The sequence below is a fragment of the Talpa occidentalis genome, unplaced genomic scaffold, assembly GCF_014898055.3.
Source record: "Talpa occidentalis isolate TD23 unplaced genomic scaffold, MPIMG_talOcc4v2.1 talOcc4.14, whole genome shotgun sequence".
NCBI classification, from domain to species: Eukaryota; Metazoa; Chordata; class Mammalia; order Eulipotyphla; family Talpidae; genus Talpa; species Talpa occidentalis.
Window position 1 is genome coordinate 79,292,023 of NW_023601433.1, and position 21,022 is coordinate 79,313,044.

General features: G+C 45.2%; 1 protein-coding gene across 9 annotated transcripts in view; it reads left to right on the forward strand.

Moving 5' to 3' along the window:
* The window catches only part of CIT (citron rho-interacting serine/threonine kinase), a 150,717-nt gene that overhangs the window by 47,295 nt on the left and 82,400 nt on the right, over positions 1–21,022 (forward strand). For all 9 annotated transcript variants that reach the window (XM_037511067.2, XM_037511065.2, XM_037511066.2 and 6 more), the window contains one exon: positions 9,748–9,931. In XM_037511067.2, the coding sequence (XP_037366964.1) occupies positions 9,748–9,931 (184 nt within the window). The remainder of the gene's footprint in view (positions 1–9,747; positions 9,932–21,022) is intronic.

Below are 21,022 nucleotides of genomic sequence, written 5' to 3' on the forward strand. Positions count from 1 at the left end.
TTAAACTGTAATCCCAAATTGAGAGAAAACATCTCTAATCTAATTCTACTTAGAATCAAGATCTAATCTCCCAGCTAGTGATATGGGAAAACATAAGTTATTTACCGAAAACTTGATATTAAGCAGCTTTGTGGAAACTGAGCTTTTGAGAAAGGAGATTCATATAGCGCACACAGCTCCATTAAGATCTGGTATCTGCCAGAGAGGAAATCTGCTTAGCTGCTGGCAGTCAGACCCAGGCCCTGATTGATTGAAGCCTGCTTTACCAATGCTAACTTCCTTATTCACTTACTTTGAAGACACCATTGTACAAATTGCTCACCAACTAAATCGACTTCACACTAAAGGCTCTTTATGACTCTTTTGGGAAGAAAAGAAATGGGATATGTTTTTATTTACTTAAGCCTGTTGGAAAGTAGAACTGTTATGATTCTTTTTGACTTTCTTATACAATGTGTGGGCATACCTGACCGCTTCCTACCAAGAGGGAAGTAGGGAGCCTGCTTGGGATTCTAGAGAATATAATCTGTTCTCGTGAACTAAATTAAAATTACATAGGGTATGTCTCGTGACCAGCTCTGTTTGCCTACCCCTGACTTAATCTTTTGGGTCACTTGTACAAGATCTCTGATACTGGAGATCTCGTTCTTTCTATTACAGCCTTTTTGTCCTGGAGTTGTTTCCATCCTAAGAGTTGGTCACTGATATTCCTCAAATCTCTACCCTTCCATCATTTCTCACATTTTGCCACTTCTGCCTATAGCCTGTCTCCTCCTAATCCACATCCGCTCTGTGTTATCACTTCTTTAGTATAGAATTTGTCATGTTGACTATTGTAGATGGGTCCTATAGAGATTTCTAGCATCAGTCTCTTCCAGCTGTCACTATTGGAATGATCGTTACCAGCGTTGGCACTGACACCAGCCCAACATTCTAAAACCATCTCAAATAATCCCTCCTGTCATTCCGCACCAGGGTTTCCCCTACTCCCTTAGAGGGTCCAGCCAAGATTTCCATTTACTTCCCAGCCTTATTACCCACAGCTCTTTCGGACCGCTGCTCTGTGGCTTTTCTAAAGTAGCACTCTTCTCCACTCCAGCTGGCGAAGATTCCTTTTTACCAACTCTTGAGATTCAATCACCTCCATGACACTTTCCTTCAGGAACACACCATACACACACACATCTCTGCTGGCACAGCTTGCCATCAGTCCTTTTATAGATTCTCTTCCATTCCCATTTTGACCTTAAACAGCACAAACATCCACTTCCACTTATTTTGCAGTTCTGGCTTCATAATGTAGGTAAGTGGGATCACGTTGGTGCTTCAGATTTTAAAATAGCTAATTTCTGTTCTTCCTGCTTTAAGTTTGAACACAGCATTCAGTAAATCCGGTGGCTTTTTGTTTGTTTGTTTGTTTTTTAAAGGTGGATAGAATGAAGTCGAAATGTTTTTGATTTAACGTTATTAGATGCCCACTGTGTTCCAGGCACAGTGCTGATTCATTATATTATTACACAATATTTATTTTTGTGCCTTTGTCCTTTATCAGTCTGTTATTCATCTCCTACTTCTGCCACATACAACTCAGTACCAGTGTCTAACCCACAGTGATGATTAAAGGTCATTGGAGTTTTAATGAGCTGTGTCTAGACTCAAGTTTTTTATTTTTGTTGTTGGGTTTTTTTTCTTTTTTATTGCATGTTATTTGAGCCAAGAGGCTCAATATATGGCTCAAATACCCCCTCCAAAGACATACAAACAAACAAAAAACATAGCAAAATATAAGAGAAAAAAGTAAAAAAAATGCTATCTTTTTTAAAAAAATTTTTTAAATTATTTATTTATTTATTTATTTATTTTTAAAGATTTATCCATTTATACAAGAACTGGGGTACAGGTTAGAGGCCCGGGAGGGTGAAAGAGTTCATCAGAGTGCGCGGGGAGCAGAACAGGGAGACAGAAGACACTGCCGAGGGGAGCAGCAGGCAAGACAGGAGAGCTCTGCAACACCATGTGGGTTTCTCCTTGCCTGGCTGGGAATTGAACCCGTGCTGCAGAGGCTGTGGACAGCTCCACAGCGTGGTGCTCAACCTGCTGCACCACCGGGGAGGCCCCCGCAAAATGCTATCTTTAGGATATTTTTCGCCACCATCATCCCTGTACCCCCTTTTCTCTTTCCCTCCCCCTCTTAACCTCAGAGCCCTCATGATACTTATTGATGTCCACTGGTGTTACGTTATCAAATTATCTGCTGTGTAATTGTTTAGTGTTTTTATTGTTGTGATTTACTTTGCTGTACACATTTCTCTCAAATTCTCTCCATTTTATTGAAAATGGCTGTATTTCATCCTTTGCTATGGCTATATAATACTCCACAGTGCACATATACCACTCCTTCTTGATCTAGTTGTCTGCAAATGGACAGTTAGGCTGTTTTTGTGTGAACATTGTGGCACATATGGGCCTTTATATTTTTTAAGATTTATTTTATTTTTTTATGCATACAAGAAGTGGGGTGTGAGCCAGTGATGCAGGGGGTGAAACCTACTGGAGAGCGGAACAGGCAAATCTACTGAAATACACTCCTAGGTGGAGCAGTGGGCAAGACAGGAGAGGTCTGCTGTGCCTATGTGGGTTAGCTCCCTGGCGGTGGATGGAACTCAGGCCTAATGGTGACAGCACTGAGACTTAATCCCTAGGCCATCAGGGAGAGCCCATATGGGTCTTTTTGTTGATGGTTTCATGTTTTATGGATATAAAACCAAGAGTGGGATTACCACATTGTGTGGTATTTCCATTTTTAGGGTTTTTTTTGTGGTAAATCCAGATTGCTTTCCATAATGGTTGTATCAGTTCACATTCCCACCAACAGGGAATATGCACCCTGACACTTTGTTGGGGGTATTTTTAACATGTGTCATTGTCATGGACATGCGGTAGTATTTCATTATGCATTGAGTCTGCATCTCTTATTGGAAACAATGATGAACATTTTTCCAAATGTCTTTTGATCTTCTGGATATCCTCTGGTGAATCTCCTTTTCATTTAAGGTGCTCCCTTATTAATTGTTTTTTTTTTATTGTTGAGTTCTATGAGTTTTTATAGCTCATACTTTTTGATCTTTGTAGTTCTATTGGCAATTGACTTATATACCAAGATACGGTCTATTCTTGAAAATGTTCCATATATACTTGAAAAAAAAATGAATATGCAGTGGGGTTGAGTGTTTCATAGATGTGTTAGACTTATTTGGTCTAGCTTCTCACTTAAAGCTATTGCTTCCTTATTTTTTGTCTTCTTGAGTCATTGTTGTAAGTGGGGAGTTAAAGTCCCCTAGAATTATCTGTTATCAGTATCTCTGATTATGTTCTGTTATTGTTTTATGTATCTTGGGTCTCCAACATTCAGTAGCTATGAGTGTTATTTCTTTTTGTTATATTAGACTCTTACTCACAACAATGTCCTTCTCTATCTTTTATTACCTTTCCTAACTGGAAGTCTACTTTTATCAGATCTCAGATAAAGTAACTATGCTTTTCACATAAGCATAGCTGTTCCTGATTTTTTTTTTTTGTTTTTTGTTGGTTGCCATTTGCTTGTCTTCCAGCCTTTAATAATAAGATGAATTTCTTGTAAACAGCAAAAGGTTTAACTTTATTTTAAAAATTCATTCATTTTGGGCCTCCCTGGTGGCACAGGTGGTTGAGCGCCACACTGTGAAGCTGTCCGCAGCCTCTGCAGTGCGGATTTGATCCCTGCCAGCCAGTGAGAATCCCACATGGCGAGGCAGACCTCTCCTGTCGCACCTACTGCTCCCGTCAGCAGTGTATTTCGTCAGTCTGCCTGTTCTGTTCCCCACTCTGTCTCTGGCAAATCCTATCACCCTCCCGCGCATCTGGCCTGTACCCAAGTTCTTGTATAAATACGTAAAATAAATCTTAAAAAAAAAAGAGTGAGTCCCCTCACTCTAGGCTATTTTTAAGCACAAGATGCAGTGTTGGGCATGGACTATAGTTGACACAGAGTCACTGGCTGGGAGTTGTTCCCTTTTCTTTTCTAATACAGTCTTATCCTGGAGTGTTTGCTCTTGTCATTGGTAGGTGTTTGAGCTCTCATTCGTTCATTAGTTTTTTCCTTTCATTTTTAGCCCTGGGCTGAAGGGTGGCAGATGTTTTGAATATTTCAGTCTGGGCTTTGAATAGTGGCTTCTGTAGGAATCCAGATGCTCTGACCTGATTCAGACTAGAACTATTTTATATTAAGAGCCTCAAGCTTAAGCCAGTATTCCTCGCTCTATATGCCCCCCCACCCTACCCCTTGCAGCTCTCCAACAATGCACTTTAATGTCCTGGGTGCCTGCTTGTAACCCCCTTATCTGGTGTAGTGCTGGGTCTCAGGAGACCTGATGTTGATGTGTGCCCAGGTCCATAGCTATCGGGGTGTCTGCACAGGAGCCGCTCCTCCCCCTTGGGTACTTTCCCCTTGTCACTCTAAATGAAGTTCACCTAGTGTTTTTTCTAACCTTCTCTGCTGGAATGATGCTCCCTGTGTGTGTGGTGGTTGTTGGTCTTTTCCTGCGGGCCTTTTGGCTTTGTTTTACAGCAGGTTCGTTGTGAGCCCAGTGTCCTCACTGCTGCCTGCTGTATTGCCAGATCTCTTTTCTTCTTTTTTATGACTAAATTGGGTACTCAGAGTTTCCTAAAGTGGCACATTACACAAAATAGCCTGTTAGGTCTAAGAAATGATCCCACATCTCAGGTTCTTGCTATTCACTCATTCCTTTAACAAAATTGATGTTAAACATTGATTGAGGACTTTCAGGGACTGTCCTGGGTGTTCGTTGTGCAATGGGGAGCACAACTTCGTCTTAACCCGCATGGAGTTTCAGTTCCAGCGGGCACAACAGATGACAAATTAGAAAATCTTTTAATGTTTCTAATATTAATATTTTTCTGGTATGCTGAAAAACGAAAGATGGGAATGGAGCATGTAGAGCTCAGGAGCTAGAAAGAAGTAAGGCCAAGAGGAGGAATCCATTTGGTCTTGTCTTTCTTTTGTTTTCTTTTGAATATTTTTGAATGTAATACATTTTCCCCCCAAAAGCTTCTAATGACTGTCAGGATTTAAAAAAAAAAATGAGAATTTATAGGAGTGAGATTAACTGCAGCTCTTAAAATAGCTCTTTGTTTCTGAAAGCCTTGTTCGCCATCTATCTTAGAACTGGGGGGGAAAAACCCTTAAGCAATAAGTTGTATAGCCCCTACCACAAGGAGGATGTGCCCTGATGTGACCTCAAGCATAAACTGATTTTTTAAAACATAGAGAGGGGAAAGACTTTTTTCCTGTATTTCTTGGGGGCTTTTACTAGTGAACAATACATCTTAATATATGACCTATTATTTGTCCTTATTGAATGTGGTGGGTATGTGGAGGGTTTGTGAGATGATGATTTCATATTACTGTATCAGAAAATATTAATATAGGCACTCATTAACATATTTTTCAGACAGAATAATCTTGACTTTTAAAACCTCTTCATTTAATACAAACATCAAGTAACTTCTTGGTCTGGATTATGCTTGGTGCCTTCTTAGAAATAGCAAGAGCCGTTTTCTAATCTTTTAACTATCTGTTCAGCAAATAGTTACTGTGCACCTATTATGTGCCTAAGCATTGTGCTGCTCTCCAGTGCCAGGTGGTCAGGTGTACCTCCATTAACATAGACTCACATACATTACTTCCAGTGACCTAGAATAACTTTTTTAAAGGAAAAAAACTAATTTTACGAGGATCAAAAAGGAGATTTCCGTAAGGTACAAGAAAGAGGACAATTGGCCCCTGAGATAGATGTGGTCCTACACTTAGTTGTCTTTGGACTTGAGCACGTTTTCCTTGAAAATGTGGCATCCAGATTTTGAGCCTAGTTCTCTATTCTTGCGCTGTGGTGAGATGCATCTTGGAGCTTCTAGGTCTGTATTCCCTGACCTCTCAGGGCTTTTGTCTCTTTGTCTCTGTGCTTCTGTCTGGCACTTACAGAAGAGCTTTGGTACCGTCACTTCTCCAACAGTAGCGTGCCTGTGGCCCACCCAGAGAGCTTTTTAGATTGCAGGTTCTGACTCACTGGGCATGGGGCAGGGCCTGAGTTTCTCCCTCTGACTACCTCCTGGCTGGTGCTGAGGCTGGCACCTGCTCATCATACTGAGAAGCTTGGTTCAATGCGATTTTCTCAGATGTAACCACTATTCATAAATTTTCTTTCCAGCTGCATCTAATCTGCTATTTAACTGTATCCAGCAGATTCTTGACTTTAAATTCAATAACATTATTTTTTATTTTTACAAGTCCTGTTTGATCACTTTCAAATATGCTTGGGCCTTTTTCAGAGTGTCTTGTTCTTTTACTAGAATTTCTTTTTTTTTTTTTTTGAAAAAAGATTTATTTATGCATACAAGAACTGGGGTACAGGCCAGAGGTGTGGGGGTGAGAGACAGAGTGGGGAACAGAACAGGCAGATCTACTGAAATACACTGCTGAGGGGAGCAGCGGGCGAGACAGGAGAGGTCTGCTGTGCCTTGTGGGTACCTCCCTGGCTGGGGATCGAACTCGTGCTGCAGTGGCTGTGGATAGCTTCATAGATTGTGTCTTAACCCCTTGTGCCACCAGGGAGGCCCCTCTTTTACTAGAATTTCTACTTATTTGCCTGGATAATAAATTTTATTTTTTAGTTCATTTTAGGTTACTTTTTTTCATCTTTAATTTTTGGGGAGCTAATTCCCCTATCTGCTGATACTTCTTCATGGCAGTTTCGGTGGGTTGTTTTCCCCTTGCTATTGGTAGTTGATAGATTTTACTTTTTTACTGTGAACTCATTTCCTGTGGGAGTTGAGAGATTTTGTGTGTGTGTGTGTGTGTGTGTGTGTGTGTGTGTGTGTGTGTGTGAGAGAGAGAGAGAGAGAGAGAGAGAGAGAGAGAGAGAGAGAGAGAGAGTGTTCTGGGTTGTGAGACTGCCCCTCCAATTTTTTCCCCACTTGAGTCCACTCGTGCATTAAGCCTGGGCAAGGCATCCGTGTCACTTTCTGGTATACAGAGACTTCTAATACCCGCATTTCTCTGGCTTGAACCTGTAGCTGTTTTCCCCGGCACATGTGACCCACAGATGCCCTTCTGTTCAGAGTTTCCTGTTGTATTCAACTGACTACCTGTCTAGAGGTTCACATACCTGCCTTCTTATCTGTCCGGTCACTGTCTCACCCGTTATCAGCTAGTGATTTCCTGTTGACTTCTCTTTCCTTTTATTTAAGATTATCTGGCCCTTTGTAAAACCTGACCACGTGGGCTAGCTTTGGGCATGATTGACTTTTAAAGAGGAATCATATTTTATAGTACAGAATTTCTAAATCATAATTATTTCACAGAGGGTGGCTCCTACCCTATATTAATCACACTCCTTACTCAGACATGGCATTCTATTTCCGTCTCCTAAAGATAAATTAATATATACTGGAAAGGGAATTAAACTTCTGCTAGGAATTAAATGACTTGATATGATTAACACAAACGTCCAAATGAATGTGTCTGTATTTTGCTCAGGAAAGAAGAATGTTTAGTGCAGATTCTGCTATATCTCACTAGTCTTTAGTAACTGCAGAATGGGTCATAAAAATGTATCTCATATTAACAATAATAATAATAATAATAAATAATAAACATATAAACAAAAAAAATAATAATAATAAAGAACATTCCATTTTTATGGAATGTTCACTGTGTGCTAAAACTGTCCCAATCACCTTAGACAGATTTTTTTCCCCTTTCATTTAAACCTCCCTTGGCCCTTGGAGGAAGATATCCCTAGCTTAAATCAGAGGCTCAGAGAGGTTAAGTGACTTTTGCAAGGTCACAGAGCTGGTTTGTGGTGGAATTAGGATTTGAATCTATTCAGTCAGATTCTAAAGTATGTGCTGTTAACCACACTACTTCCATATTAGTACCATCTGCAAATCTCTCTCCATATGGTTCCTCAGTTTTTATTGAGTTTCCTTATTTTGGGATGGAAAATGTCTCTTTTGAGCCTTATGAAATGTAATTTCCATTAAAAATTTTTTTTTGGCTTAAAGAAAAGGTATTGGGTAATTGAAATCAGCTTGGGCTTGAGCCTGTGTTGACGGAAGTACACATGGGATGTGGGCTGAAGCTTTCGGTGTAATTTTTCTTTCCATCGGCTAATTTTAAAGTATCGAGCAAGTCTATTCTGATACTAACAGGGAAGGTTTAAATTCTCTTGAGAGCTTGAAGGTGTTAAATACTTTTCTGGTAGTGCACACTTTATGTTTTCAATCTTCCACTTCATCTTAATGCACCTGCAGCTCTGAGAATGTTCCTTGCATTTCCCGGGAGCTGGGAAATTCTTCATTCTGGGCGTGCTCCCGTCCACATCCCTTCACCATTCCAGCTAGTTCCAGCACTGCTTTGGGGACTGTGGTATTGGGGAACTTTGGAAATAGCCAGATTCTTTTGAGTCTGCAAGCAGAAAACAGATTGCTGCTCATATCTGGCAACGCAGCTTTGCCCAGAAAACGAGGAGTTAAAAAAAACCAGCCTGGACTGTGAGCACCTTGTGACAGCTGTCCTAGGGGGCGCTCTGGCGAGTTCTGGCAGTGACTCATGCTGCTCTGTCACTCAGATCAGCATTGGCCCCTGCCACGCAGGGTTACAGCCAGAGCATGCACGGAATGGGGAGCTTGAAGCCTGCACTGCGGGGGATGTGATGCCCAGCTCCGCTCGCCAACTCTCCCCGCCAGCCCGCCACAGATGCCTCAGCCTGCAGCCATGGTAACGCTTCTGGCTGGCTACCCACCTGGGAGTCCACCACAGTGGGCAGCCTCCTGGTGATTGATGGACAAGTGTCCACCTTCCCGACCGAGAGAGCTCAGTAGGTCGGCAGAAAGTGGAGAAGATGTAAGATGCCCCTAGCCGGAGTCATGCCTTAACGAGGTAGGATGTAGATGCCCGCCCGGGCTTCCCTACCACCCATCCATGCGCAGGGGTGCCGTAAATCCTGGGAAGAACTTTATTCGCCTGGTGTTTGATTATGCTGATTAAACTGCAGTGGATTTGGGGGGCATGATTGAGGAGGGCTAATGAACTGGGGGTGGGGTGGGGAAAGTGGTTCATAAGATCTCTGAGCATCCTCACCGGGATGTGAGCGAGCAAGACCGCAGTGCTTTCCTCACATGAGTTATAAACCTCCCCAGCCGGCTTCCTCCCCCGCCTCACATTCCACTTAATCCATGAAACATAGAAGTTCCATCTCATTTCAGTGATCTGCAGCAAATATTAATAATGTAGAGCCATCTGGAAGAGGGAAGAAATAGGTTCAGGTCATCTGGCACCAGGCAGCGAATGCCCCGGAGAAGCATTCTGGAAATATCAGGAGCGAGTCGCTTGCTCAGATGAGTTTCCCAAGTGCTTTCCTTCAGTCAAGTGACCTGTTTGAGTTTATCCTTCAGTTTCCCCCAGCAGGGAAGGCAGCCTGTCTGCGGGTTGGTGGCCATGTTGGCAGAGAAGGGGTTAATCTCTTGTTGCTGTATGAGCGAGGCTGGGTCTGCCTGTGTGAGCTAGATTGAAAGCAGGCGCTGCAGTGCCACCGGGAACGCTGAAGGAGTAAGGCGATTTTCTCCGCAACAGTGTTGAATCTGCCTGAATTTTTCTCTCCCCCCTTCTTCTTGTTTTTCTTTAACCAGCTCCTCCCCCCTTCGTTCCCACCCTCAAGTCTGATGATGACACCTCCAATTTTGATGAACCAGAGAAGAATTCGTGGGTTTCATCCTCTCCGTGCCAGCTGAGCCCCTCAGGTTTCTCGGGCGAAGAACTGCCGTTTGTGGGGTTTTCGTACAGCAAGGCACTGGGGATTCTTGGTAGATCTGAGTAAGTGAAAATTTGACTTTCTCAGGGACCTGCATTGATGTAAGACCTCTAGAGCCCAAAGCTGGTGGTGGTGGTGGTGGTGGTAGGGGTGGGAGGAGTGCGGTGGAGGGAAGCTGTTAACCAGCCTGCATTTGGAAAGCAGTTTACCTGTTTGGGCTTCTGTGGGGTAGACTGTTAATATTCTCATTATGCTGTGTTGAAGGGACCTCTTCCTAATTGTCAACTGGGTACTTTGGGTTAGTTTTTCAGTCGTTGGTCCAGTCCCTTCTTTAGAGGGGAAGAGAAAGTGGGAGATAGATACCTCGCAGTGCAGATGCTTGGCCAGAGAACTGTGCAGGGCGAGGCGAGCCGTCCATCCGTGCGCCCTTCTGTCTCAGGTGGGTGGATGGAGGCTGCTATCTTGGCTGTATTGCAAGAATCCTAAATCCCTTGCTCCTGCACTGAAGGTTCCCTGGTGGGTTTAGCTGAGCTGCAGGTGGCTATGCCAGGGCTCTCGCAGAGATGGTGCTGGGCCCCGCTTAAAGTCTGCTGCAAGATCGGGGATCTGGCAGCTGAGCCTCTCTGAACTGGCTGAGCGCTGGCGGCCAGAGAAAGCCCCCGTTACCGTGAGCCACCAGGAGGGAGTGCGATGTAGCCGAGTCATTGATTCACAAAAACTGGGCTTCGCAGGGAAAAAACAAACAAACCGGGAGACTAGAAAATGGAAGTACAAATCCCACAGTAAACCTCTTGACCTGGTACATCCTTCTCCACTGTTGAAAAAGTGAATGAAAAAATGCATTAGCCACGCCGCTTGGGACTGGAGGGTCCTAGCTCCCAGCCTCCTGGAATTGCTCTAAAATGTGGCTCAGTGTCTCGCTTCGTTCTTGTGATAAGATGACATTCTGCGCTCAGAGGCGTGAGTTCCCGGGAAGGTCTTGGCCAGGCTGTGTTGTCCCCAACGCCCTGGCTCCCTCGCTTGGAGGCTCTCGGGGTGATGTTGGGTAATTAGTTGCTGCCCACTTAGGACATGAGCAGAATTTGATTTTCTCCTTGGCAGCGTTCATTCCCGGTTTGCTGTGCTTGTAGCTTAGATCGATTTGAAGGGATGTCATGTTGGTTCTTGGATGGTGTCTCCCTATGGGTGCTGTTGTGATGGCGGTGTTCCTGAAAAGATTTCAGACTATTGTGGGCAGTTGGACACTTGATATGAAATAAGGTCGTGGACCGTGGTTGAATTTGAGAGAGATTTTTATGTGGGCAGATGCTGTGGTGGTCCTTCTTCCCTCCCTGCCTGGTGGTGGGGTTTAAAATTCAGGCTTGGGTTTGGTAGTGTTGACTGTGACTTTCTGGCTAATTTACTCTGTGACCCCCAAAGCAGTCTGGATGATGGGAGAAGAGGCAGGACGCGAACTAGCTGTTGAATGTGCTGTTGGGTAGATTTGAAATGGCCTAACAGGGATGTGAGGTTTCTCATTGGCATCATAGAGCAGGGCAGACTTGGAAGCCCAGTGTAAGAGGGCAGTGGGCAGCTTAACCTTGACCCACTGCACACTGAAGGTCACCAATCAGACTGCAAGGGAGGTGCGTGGAGAGTTCTAATTCTGGTTAGTAGTGGCCTGGCCAGGGCCGCATGAAAGCTTGCTTAGGGTGCTAATCAGTGATCTGAAACACCAGCAAGGACTTGAGGGGATTGGATTTCAGGGGCAGAGGCAGAATGATGTGGGAGATCTCAGGCATTGCAATTAATCCAGAGCGGTGTGTGATTAATTGCTTATTTTCCAGGAAGACTGTAATTGCATCTTTCTGCTTCTCACAAAAAGCTCACTTAAGGGAACTCTCTGACAGGCCATCTCGTGTTAAGGCCCAGGCACTTGATAGATATTTGTTGATTTAATTTACTCATGATCCTTTCCCCCAGATTGTGTTTATATTGCTTACTGTATTTGAAGATACACTGTTTCACCTTTGGTAGTTCAGAACTATCTCTAGAGCATAAAATGGGCTGCTGTTCAGGCCCCAGCAGAATGCATAATAAAAGTCTCATTAAAAAAAAAAGTCAGTGCAGATAAAACCACGTCTTTCTTATTTTGAAGACAGATTGGAGTGCTCCTGTCTTCAGGGAATTTTAAAGCCTCCTCCCTATCAATTTGGGGTTGGCATCAGAGAGGTTTTCTCCTGTCTTCCGTCTTCTCATGTGCTTGTGCAGTAAGACGTGGCTGTTCTGCCAAGGGCAACCCTGTGGGTGAAACCCGCAGCTTCGTTTTAGACATTCACTCCACCTGTTGGTTGGAGGTGACCCCGGATGTATTGGATTATGATCATTTAGAAATCCAATAAAAGAGGTGAAGTGATGCAATTACTTAGAAGTTCCTGCTGTTTTGTGGCTATAACTAAAAAATCTAATTGGAGGCTGGGGGGAGGCACTTTCTGCGGGGTACCACTGTGGCCACCAAGGACCTTGTGTTGCTTCTGGAACTTTCCCATCTCCCCTCCTGGTTTTTCAACTTCACGGGTTTTTATTTACACACGATGATTACCTGTGCCGTTACTCACTCTTTCACACCACTGAGGAAATTGAAGATGCTGCTATACTGCACTGGGTAAATTGACCCCCGATCTCTTCCCTGTGAATTGAATGAAATGCTCAAAGGTGGAACTGAAGGAAGGAGGGATTTGCACAGAGACTCGGGCAGCGAGAATGATTTTGATTCTTGCAATTGCTGGTCACTTTGTAGAATCCTTTTTAGGGGGAAGCCCCGACTATTTTTACACCAGCCATCAAGTCCATCATCAGTTTAACAAGAATCTGGATCTCAGCATTCTGTGTGAGTTCTTGCAGCCCGAGTGGGTGGAAGCAAAAGAGATTCTACAGAACCTGTTTTGGTTGCCTTTGCGGAGGGGTTATGGCTAAGCTAGTGCGGAGAGTGTCTGTCCAGTGCCTCTTTTTCCTTTTAACCAGCAATAACCAGATCGCTAAGCTCCGCGAGCCTGAATGTGCCTTGAATTTTGCAGTGGAATGGTAGCTGGAAATCAGAGTGTTCAAGGCTTAAAAATGAAATGCCTCCTGGCTCTCTTCCCTCCCCTGTTGGTGCGTGGAACATTTCTTTAGGTCCCTGCCCTTTCTCCCAGTGCTGAGATACTGCCTTGTTTCAGCTCATTTCTACAAGCCTGCAGTTTGAACTCTAGAAAGAAAAAAAGACAGTTGGTTTTATATTTTGTGTTAGTTTGACACATGCTGGCTTTATGCTTTTGGAGAAATTGTTAGAGGAGCAGTGGGATCTTGACGAGGCTGGAATCTGGGATGGCAGTGCCCGAATACACAATTTTTGGAATGGAAAGTCTTTTCCTTTTGCTCAGGGCTCCTTCCTTTCCTTTTGGGTGCTCTGAAACTTTTGTTTCAGGAGCAGCCAACCAGACTCCATGGTGGAATGAAAAAATGGCTGCCACCATTGCCTTCCAAGAGTTTCAGAGAACCAGTTTTTGACCTTCTAGCTCTTTGAGTCTCTTCCTTGCTCTCTATGGGTTTCTTTGCATGCCACTCTCCTCAGCTGCAAAGTGGGGTGACGGTGATACTAGTGTTTTGGGACTATGGAAAAGATTAAGTAAAATCGATAGTGCTTTGTCTACCTGGCACATGGAAATGTTTCAAAAGTTCACTATTAATATTTTTGTTATTGCTAAACCACTAGTCTGTCTATGCATAGTGTCCTTTTATGTATGCCAAGAGGATATGGAAAAAACTTAGCAATAATTAAATAGTTCCAAGTCATATCGGAGCAGAAACCCAGCCCTGGGGATTTTCTGTAAGAGATACTTGAGCATCTGGACCAAGCAAAAGTTAATATGCAGTTGCCAAATATGTAGTTTAAAGGTGGTTGATGGGGTGGGCCGGGAGACAGAATTAGAAGGCTCCATTCCTTGATGGGCTCCTTCCCAACAAGTTGAGCAAGTCAAAGCATATGTGTGTGAAACCATTCAGGAACCTAAAGCAAAACCCCTTTGCTGCAGAAGATCACAGCACAAATTGCTATAGGAGAGTTGGAACAGCAAGACAAAGTCCAATGTGAGGGCACGTAATGGCCACTGCCCAAACCTTACCAAATCACAGTGACCACCTGTCTCGGAATACCTGCCACTTCCCCAGGTCAGCTGTGATCTCCAGGGGTGTTGGGTCTCACTCATCATGGTGTCCCTGGAGTGCAGGGGCGTAGTGGACCTTCAGTAAGTCTGTGGGTTGGAGTTGAGCTTGTAAGCATTTTAATGGAGGGAAGAAGATTTGACTCAACTTCTTAAAAGAAAGCGGGTTTGGATAAGTGGAGAAGAAAGTTGAAAGAACTTCCAGTGGGCAGAGTGAACAAACAGCAGCGCACCCTCACAGGTACCTGCTCGGCCTGGGCTCTGTTCCAAGCGCTCGCCCCAGACGTACTCACTTAAATGGCACAACTGCTTGCGAGGAGGGTATGGTCATTCCCATTTCATCCGCGAGGGATCTGAGGCACAGAGATGGAGCTGCTTGTCCAAGGTCACGCAGCTTCCATTGACTCAGCCGGGACTTGAACCCCAGGTGGGGCGGCTCCAAAGTCTCTTAATGGCTGTGCTGACAAGTACAGCTGCCGCAGACGGTGGGGAAGGAGGTTCATGTGGGGCTCACAGGCACATCGGAGGTGGCAACCCATCATGGGGATGGCATGCAGTGGGGTTGGGGTCGAGGGGTGAGACCTGGCAGACCCACTCCCTGCTAGGTTTAGTTTTGGTTTTTGCCAATTGCGTTTAGTAGGTGGAATGTGTCGCTTACGGATTTTTTTGCTTTCTTCCTCTTTTCACCTAGAGATTCTTACGTGTGTGTGTGTGTGTGTGTGTGTACATGCACATACACACATAGACTCTCCGGGAGAGGTCTTCCCTATGTGTGCATAAGTGTTTAAACCTGAGGTCTTGCTACGGTGTTTATCATGGTGTAAGCTGGGTGAGGACAGGGACTGCCTTGACCTTGCTCGCCATGGTACCTTCAGGCTGGCCCTACCCACGTGTCTCAGTCAACATTTGGTGGATCATTGATTCAAGTCGCTTCTAGACTGCAACTCTCAGTCTATTGATGGCACTACATCCTGTATCTTTCCAATCCTACCCTTTGTACCTCTGCTGCCTCCCATCTCTCCTGGTTTGGCTTGTTCCCAGGACTCTCCGATTAGTCCTCCTTCCTTTTCATTGAAACTCTTGGGAGGCTACAGGGTCTTCTCTTAAAATTTGTTTTGCTTTCCACATACAGCCCAAAACACACTCCCTTTTGAAGTGAGCCTCATCTGTGTTTTGATTTTTTTTTTTAAACAGCAAAAATAAAAGAGCTTGTTCTGGCACATGAAGGTATGCATCCCCTGTACTTCCCAAAAAACATCTGAAAAGACTAGCTTCTGCTTGTGGTTGCTGCCCTCAAGTGCCGGTGGTGTTGGCATCCCACCGCTGTCCAGACCACGTGTCTCATGCTCTGTGTGTCCTGTTGGGTTCTCTCCTCTCGCTCGTTCAATTTCTTCTTTCTCATTGTCAAGCACATCTTGTTCCTCTTGCCTTATTCTGTTCTCTATTTAGACTGTGCGTGCTTGCCTGGCGGGCCTGGCAGGACCACTCTGCCGCCTTCTCGTTCGTCTTAAAGATACCTTGAGGAAATCTAATCCAAACGCTCCTAGCCTAATCCTGAAGATTAGGCTCCAGAAGCTCAGTCGAGTGCGTCTTTTGCTGGCCTACACGTTGCAAATTTGCATGGTTACCTCGGATCCCTTCAGAAGACAGTAACTGACTAAATGGTGCTGTATGTTCCCAAGCTCCGCGCCAGCTTGGCAGCTCTGCCTCTGCCTTAGTGAATTTCTCTCTGTTCTCTCTGCTTCACTCTTCTCTCGTCTCCTGACCTCTCTCACCTTCCTTTCTCTGACGAGCTTCCTGGAAGAATAACCTACATAGCTGCCTCTTTTGCAGCCTCTCCAGAATTTACTGCCTCTACAGAAATGACACCCTACCCCCAGAGCCAGCAACTTCCACCTCGCCTCAGGATCCCGCATAATGCCACATTTGCCTTGGAGCTTTCTGCTTTCCTCCCTCTGCGTCCGGGGAACTTGGCCTCCTACCCACAGTTCATTATCACAGTGAGCCGCTCTTCTTCCTTTTCCGTGGGTGTCATCTTCTGTCCCTGGCCCTTGAAATGGACACACTACACCCCAGAGTTCCCTCCTCCGTTCTCATTTTAGCCTGTTCTCCCGGGCCTCCCTCCCAGCGTGCACTACTCCTGTCCTCTTCCTGCTTCTCAAGGAGCTCAGGATGCCCCTACATGCTAGTTGGGCTCCTCACTTCATTTCAGAAACTGCCTCTTTCTTTACCATTCTAGGCAAGAAAACGGTGTCATTTTCAACCCTTTTCTGCCTCCCCCGCCCTCAATTGCCGCATCCTCTACGTTGTGCCCCTAGGATGGCACTCGCCTCTCTGCCCATCTTTCTGTCCTCACCCGCTCCCCCTCTCTGACTTGCTTAGAGTATTGCAGCCATCTCCTAACGTATCCCTCTGCCTTCAGTTTCCAGGCTCTCATCCACTCTCTACTAAGGGTGGAATTCTTCCAAGGCACAGGTAGGATGATGTCACCCTCCTGCTCAGACCTTGAGTCACATCACACTGTGCACGGAGCTCACGGCTTCTCCTGAACTCGGCTTCGGGTCTGGCATGCCAAGACCCCAGCCTGCCTCTCAGATGTACCTCCTGCTTGTCCCCTCTGTCTGGCCAGGCTGCTCAGAGCTTATTGAGGACAGGGGCCAGGTCTTCCACCTTTTGCCTGAAATGATGCCTTGCCCCTGGCAGGTCTTCAGTAACATTTGTTGAATTGAATTAGACTAAAGTGGCCAGAGATGAAGCCAATTCATGCACAGTTTATACAACTGCTAATGGAAGCTGTCATCTGTTGAGCACTTGCTGTGTGCCCAGAGCTATGCCAAGTGCTTTACCTGCAGGAATCGTTGCATCCTCACAGTATTGCCCTAACTTTACAAGGCATCTGGTATTATTCCCATATTATAGATGAGGGCACTGAGGCTCAGCAAGGTGAATTTATTTTCCTGAGGTCTTGCAGACAGTAACAAATCTAAGACTTAGCCTCAGGTCTGATGCCTGCAAGACCACTGCACGACCCTAGTGCTAATAGCAGTGACCTTGCTAGATGGTGCAGCACTAGCCTGATAATTGAGGTCAAAGAGCTGGACTTTACTGAGTGCTCACTTTGTACCAGGCACTTCCTAAGCATTCTCATTTAATCCCAGAACAACCCACTGTTTTGCAAATTAGGAAACTGATGCCTGGGAAGCTCGAGCAACTTCTTAAGTCCACACCCCTTACACATAGCAGAGGATGGCCAGCTTCCCCAGCTGCAAGGCTTATAGCTGATAGAAGCATTTAACTTTTTAAAAAGCATTTCTTGATTTTTTACAGCCCAGGCTTTGGATCAGAGAGACATGAGTTCAAATCTTGGCTCCATTCCTTGCTGACTGCTTAAACGAGGCATTTAACTTCTCTCAGAAGGATGTGTCAGCTACATACTGTTCCCGCCTGGAGCCAGCTGGGTATCCGTATTGTATTTGTTGTTGTTAACTTAGGAGTGAGGATGGACCTGGGGTGCTTTGGACTCTTTTCCTGTCTCCATTTTATAAAGGCATCTTGCTGCTTTCTGCCCACTGAGAGAATCAGGCTCCATGTGGGGTGCCTGACAGATGTCCTAACATCTCCATCCAGTTTTTCACTCTGAAAGGAGTCCGTGACGTTAGACCTGCAGTGTCCATGAAACATGCTTGAGGCTTCTAGTAGGATCCAGGTCCTGGGGGTCTGAAACTGGGTGCTACAGAAGGAGGAGTTTTTTGGTTTGTGCCCACCAAGATATCTCACTCTCCCCTTATACTCTCTCCAGGAGGTGAGCGTGTGTGTCATCATGACAGTGCTGTCCCTGAACTAAGGCTGGGCATCTCCTATGTGAGGGCCAGAAAGCCTTCTCAAGCCAGCATGGATTCAGCACACTTCTTGTTTTAGTTTCCATTTTCCCACTGTGACCTTTAAACTGAGGTTGCCTGGAGCACAGATGAACTGGGCAAACCATCCATCCATCCATCCATCCATCCATCCATCCATCCATCCCATAACTGTCCATCCATCCATCCATCCTGTATCTGTCCATCCATCAATCCATCCCATATCTGTCCATCTGTCCATCCATCATCCATCCCATATCTGTCTGTCCATCCATCCATCCATCCATCCATCCATCCAATATCCTCCATCTATCCACCCATTCATCCATCTATCCAATATCTGTCCATCCTTCCATCCACCCACTTATCCATCCATCCAATATCTGTCCATCCTTCCATCCACCCACTTATCCATCCAACCAATATCTGTCCATCATCATCCATCCATCCATCCATCCATCCAACAAACATATTGTTCTAGGTCTGTGCCTAACTGTACCAAGATAAACTGCCCTCATGAAGTTAATACTCTGTTGGGGGGAGACAGAGGATAAATGAGTTCATAAATAAGAAAACTGCAGATGTTTAAGGGCTCTGGAGAAATCAGAACCTTGATTGGAATGACCGCTATCAGCCCTGAGGTCAGCACTAACCCTTGGGTGTCCAGTAAACAGGAGGAATGCTGGGGGGCTGGAGCTTTGGGATGCCTGGGGGACATGGCCTCACTCCAGTAGGCAGGGCCCTCGGTGTGGATTTCACTATAATTGCAATGACCAGGAAGCTTTTGTGGAATTTTGAGAGGGACATGGAATATCTAGTTCTCATTTTACCAGGGTCCCTTTGACTGGTCTGGTGTTTCATAGGATGAAAGAGTTGGTTTCAGGGAAATAAGCTAGGTTATTGAAGCCATCCAGGACAGAGGTTGAGGTATGTCAATGAAATTAACCCATAAAACTAGGCACTATGCAGAGCTGGGGTCTACTTTAGAAATCATGTGAGAGGCTGTGCTTTTATTAATAACATGATTTTTATTAAATGATTCTTGAGTTACATATTAATCACTCCAAAGCAAATGTTCTAATTTAACTGGAGAGCAGTGGTGGAGAGTGTGTTGTACGCACGTGAATGCATGCGTGCGTAGTGTGTGTGTGTGTGTGTGTGTGTGTGTGTGTGTGTACGTACAGAGAGTGCCCCAAAACTCTGAAACTCTTTAAGAGTGCATTATTTTGCTATTCCCAGGTGTCCGGTATAGCCATTGTTTATTTTTAAATGAGTTTATGAAGTTAGTTCATAAATTTCAGAATGCTCTCGATCTTAAAAGCCAATATATTTTTGGAACAGAATGCTGATGAGTTTTTTATTTTTTGAACCATACCGCATCTTGCGGTAGGGTGTATTTTTAGTGCTGTTGGCCACAGTTAAGGTAGGGCTCTCAGTGGAGCTAATTTTTATTCCCTCGTTTTAGCCTCAAATATCCATTCTCTGTTATCTCAAAAATATCTGTGATTTGTGATCTGTGTGATTTGTGATCTGTGCAGTGGTTTGATGGTATCTGTTGCAGTCTAGGGGTCTTCTTCCTGGGGGAAAAAAATGAATAGCTTGATGCTGATGAATGATCACCATTACAGTTGTGATTAGTACCCAGTACAGCCTGGCTTTTGGGATGGAAGTACAGGTCGTATTCTCCTTTGGTATAAAATATTCTGTTAATAGCTTTATTAAGGGATTTTTTTTGAGTTATGTAGTAGTATTTATAGACATTGGGAAAACTGCCACCTTCCATTTTTTTCCTCAAGTATTGTGGTTCCATGTAAAGCAGGCGTTAGGTCCTGTCTAACCTTTTTTAAGAAAACAAGTTCTTTCTGCTGCAGCTGTAATAATGACCGAGCCCAGCCTCCCCTCTGTGTCACATAGCATTGCCTCTATTAATACTCTCCGGGCCTCTATAATTATAAAGCAGATGTGTATATCAGGAAGAGATGTTGATTTCAGAGTAAATTTTTTCTAGAAAATAGAAGTTGGAAAAAAAGGAAAACCCAAACTTGGCTTCGTGCTTGAAGAGACAGCACTGCTGTGTGTGGGTGGGTGGCTGCATGCACCCGCTGCTCAGAAGTGTCTTTTCTCTCCATGGGGATAACTGGCTGTGTATCAGAGACGTGGCCAGGGGGAGTAGGCAAGCAACGTGTGGGCAGCCGCATGTTCTTTTATTAGTATCCTCATTGTACTGCATCTCATCCAGCCCAGGGCATGAACCAGCCTGAGCCTCTCAAAATCGGCACCGTTTCCTGTTTAATTAGCCTCCTGAGCCTCTAAGTGACAGAGGGAAAGTTGCTCTGGGCTGGGGTTGAGCCAGTTCTGGGGGTGGCTGTGGACAGACCTGGCATGTGGAGGCTCTCAGGTATCCTGACTGTCCTGGCTCAGGTCTGTGGTTACCCTGCCAGGCTCGCCTCCGTTCATGGATAGAAATTGCCTTCCTTGAGTGGTCGGTTTCCTTTTCTCCGTGGCCTCTGCAGAGCTTCTCTGGGGTTTGTCCAAGGTTGTGCTACCAAGAAGCAGCAGGGCTGTGATTTGAACTGTTGGTTGCAGAATCAAGCTTCAGCTCCCCACTCACTGCCCCACACCTGCACAGTCATCCTGATGTGGTATGGAAAGGCCATAGGTAAGTGATCCTGAGTCTCAGAGCCATGGGCTCACAGTCCCCACCTCATAGGACCACTGGCAATTGTCCGAGATAACCCATGGACCCTCGAGGACAGTGGCTGCGATAGTAAATGCTCCACAGATGTGCTCTGCTACTGATGATGAAGGTGGTGGCACTAGCTCCTATGTGCCTGCTTCCTGGGGACAGGAACTGTGGCTTTCTTTCCAGCCTCTGTAGCAGGGTTGCTCAACTCGCCGCTGTTGACATTTTGGCCAGGCAGTTCTGGTGGGAGGTTGTCCTGTGGATCGTAGGAGGTTGACTAGGGTCTCTGGTTTCCTCCCCCTAGAGGTTAATTGTGTACCCACCCCAGTCATGGACATTAAAAAAGTCTCTGGACATTACCAAATGTCCCCTGGGGGCAAAAAATTGTCTCTGGTTGAGAACAGCTGGTTCACAGGTACTTTTTCATGGGGT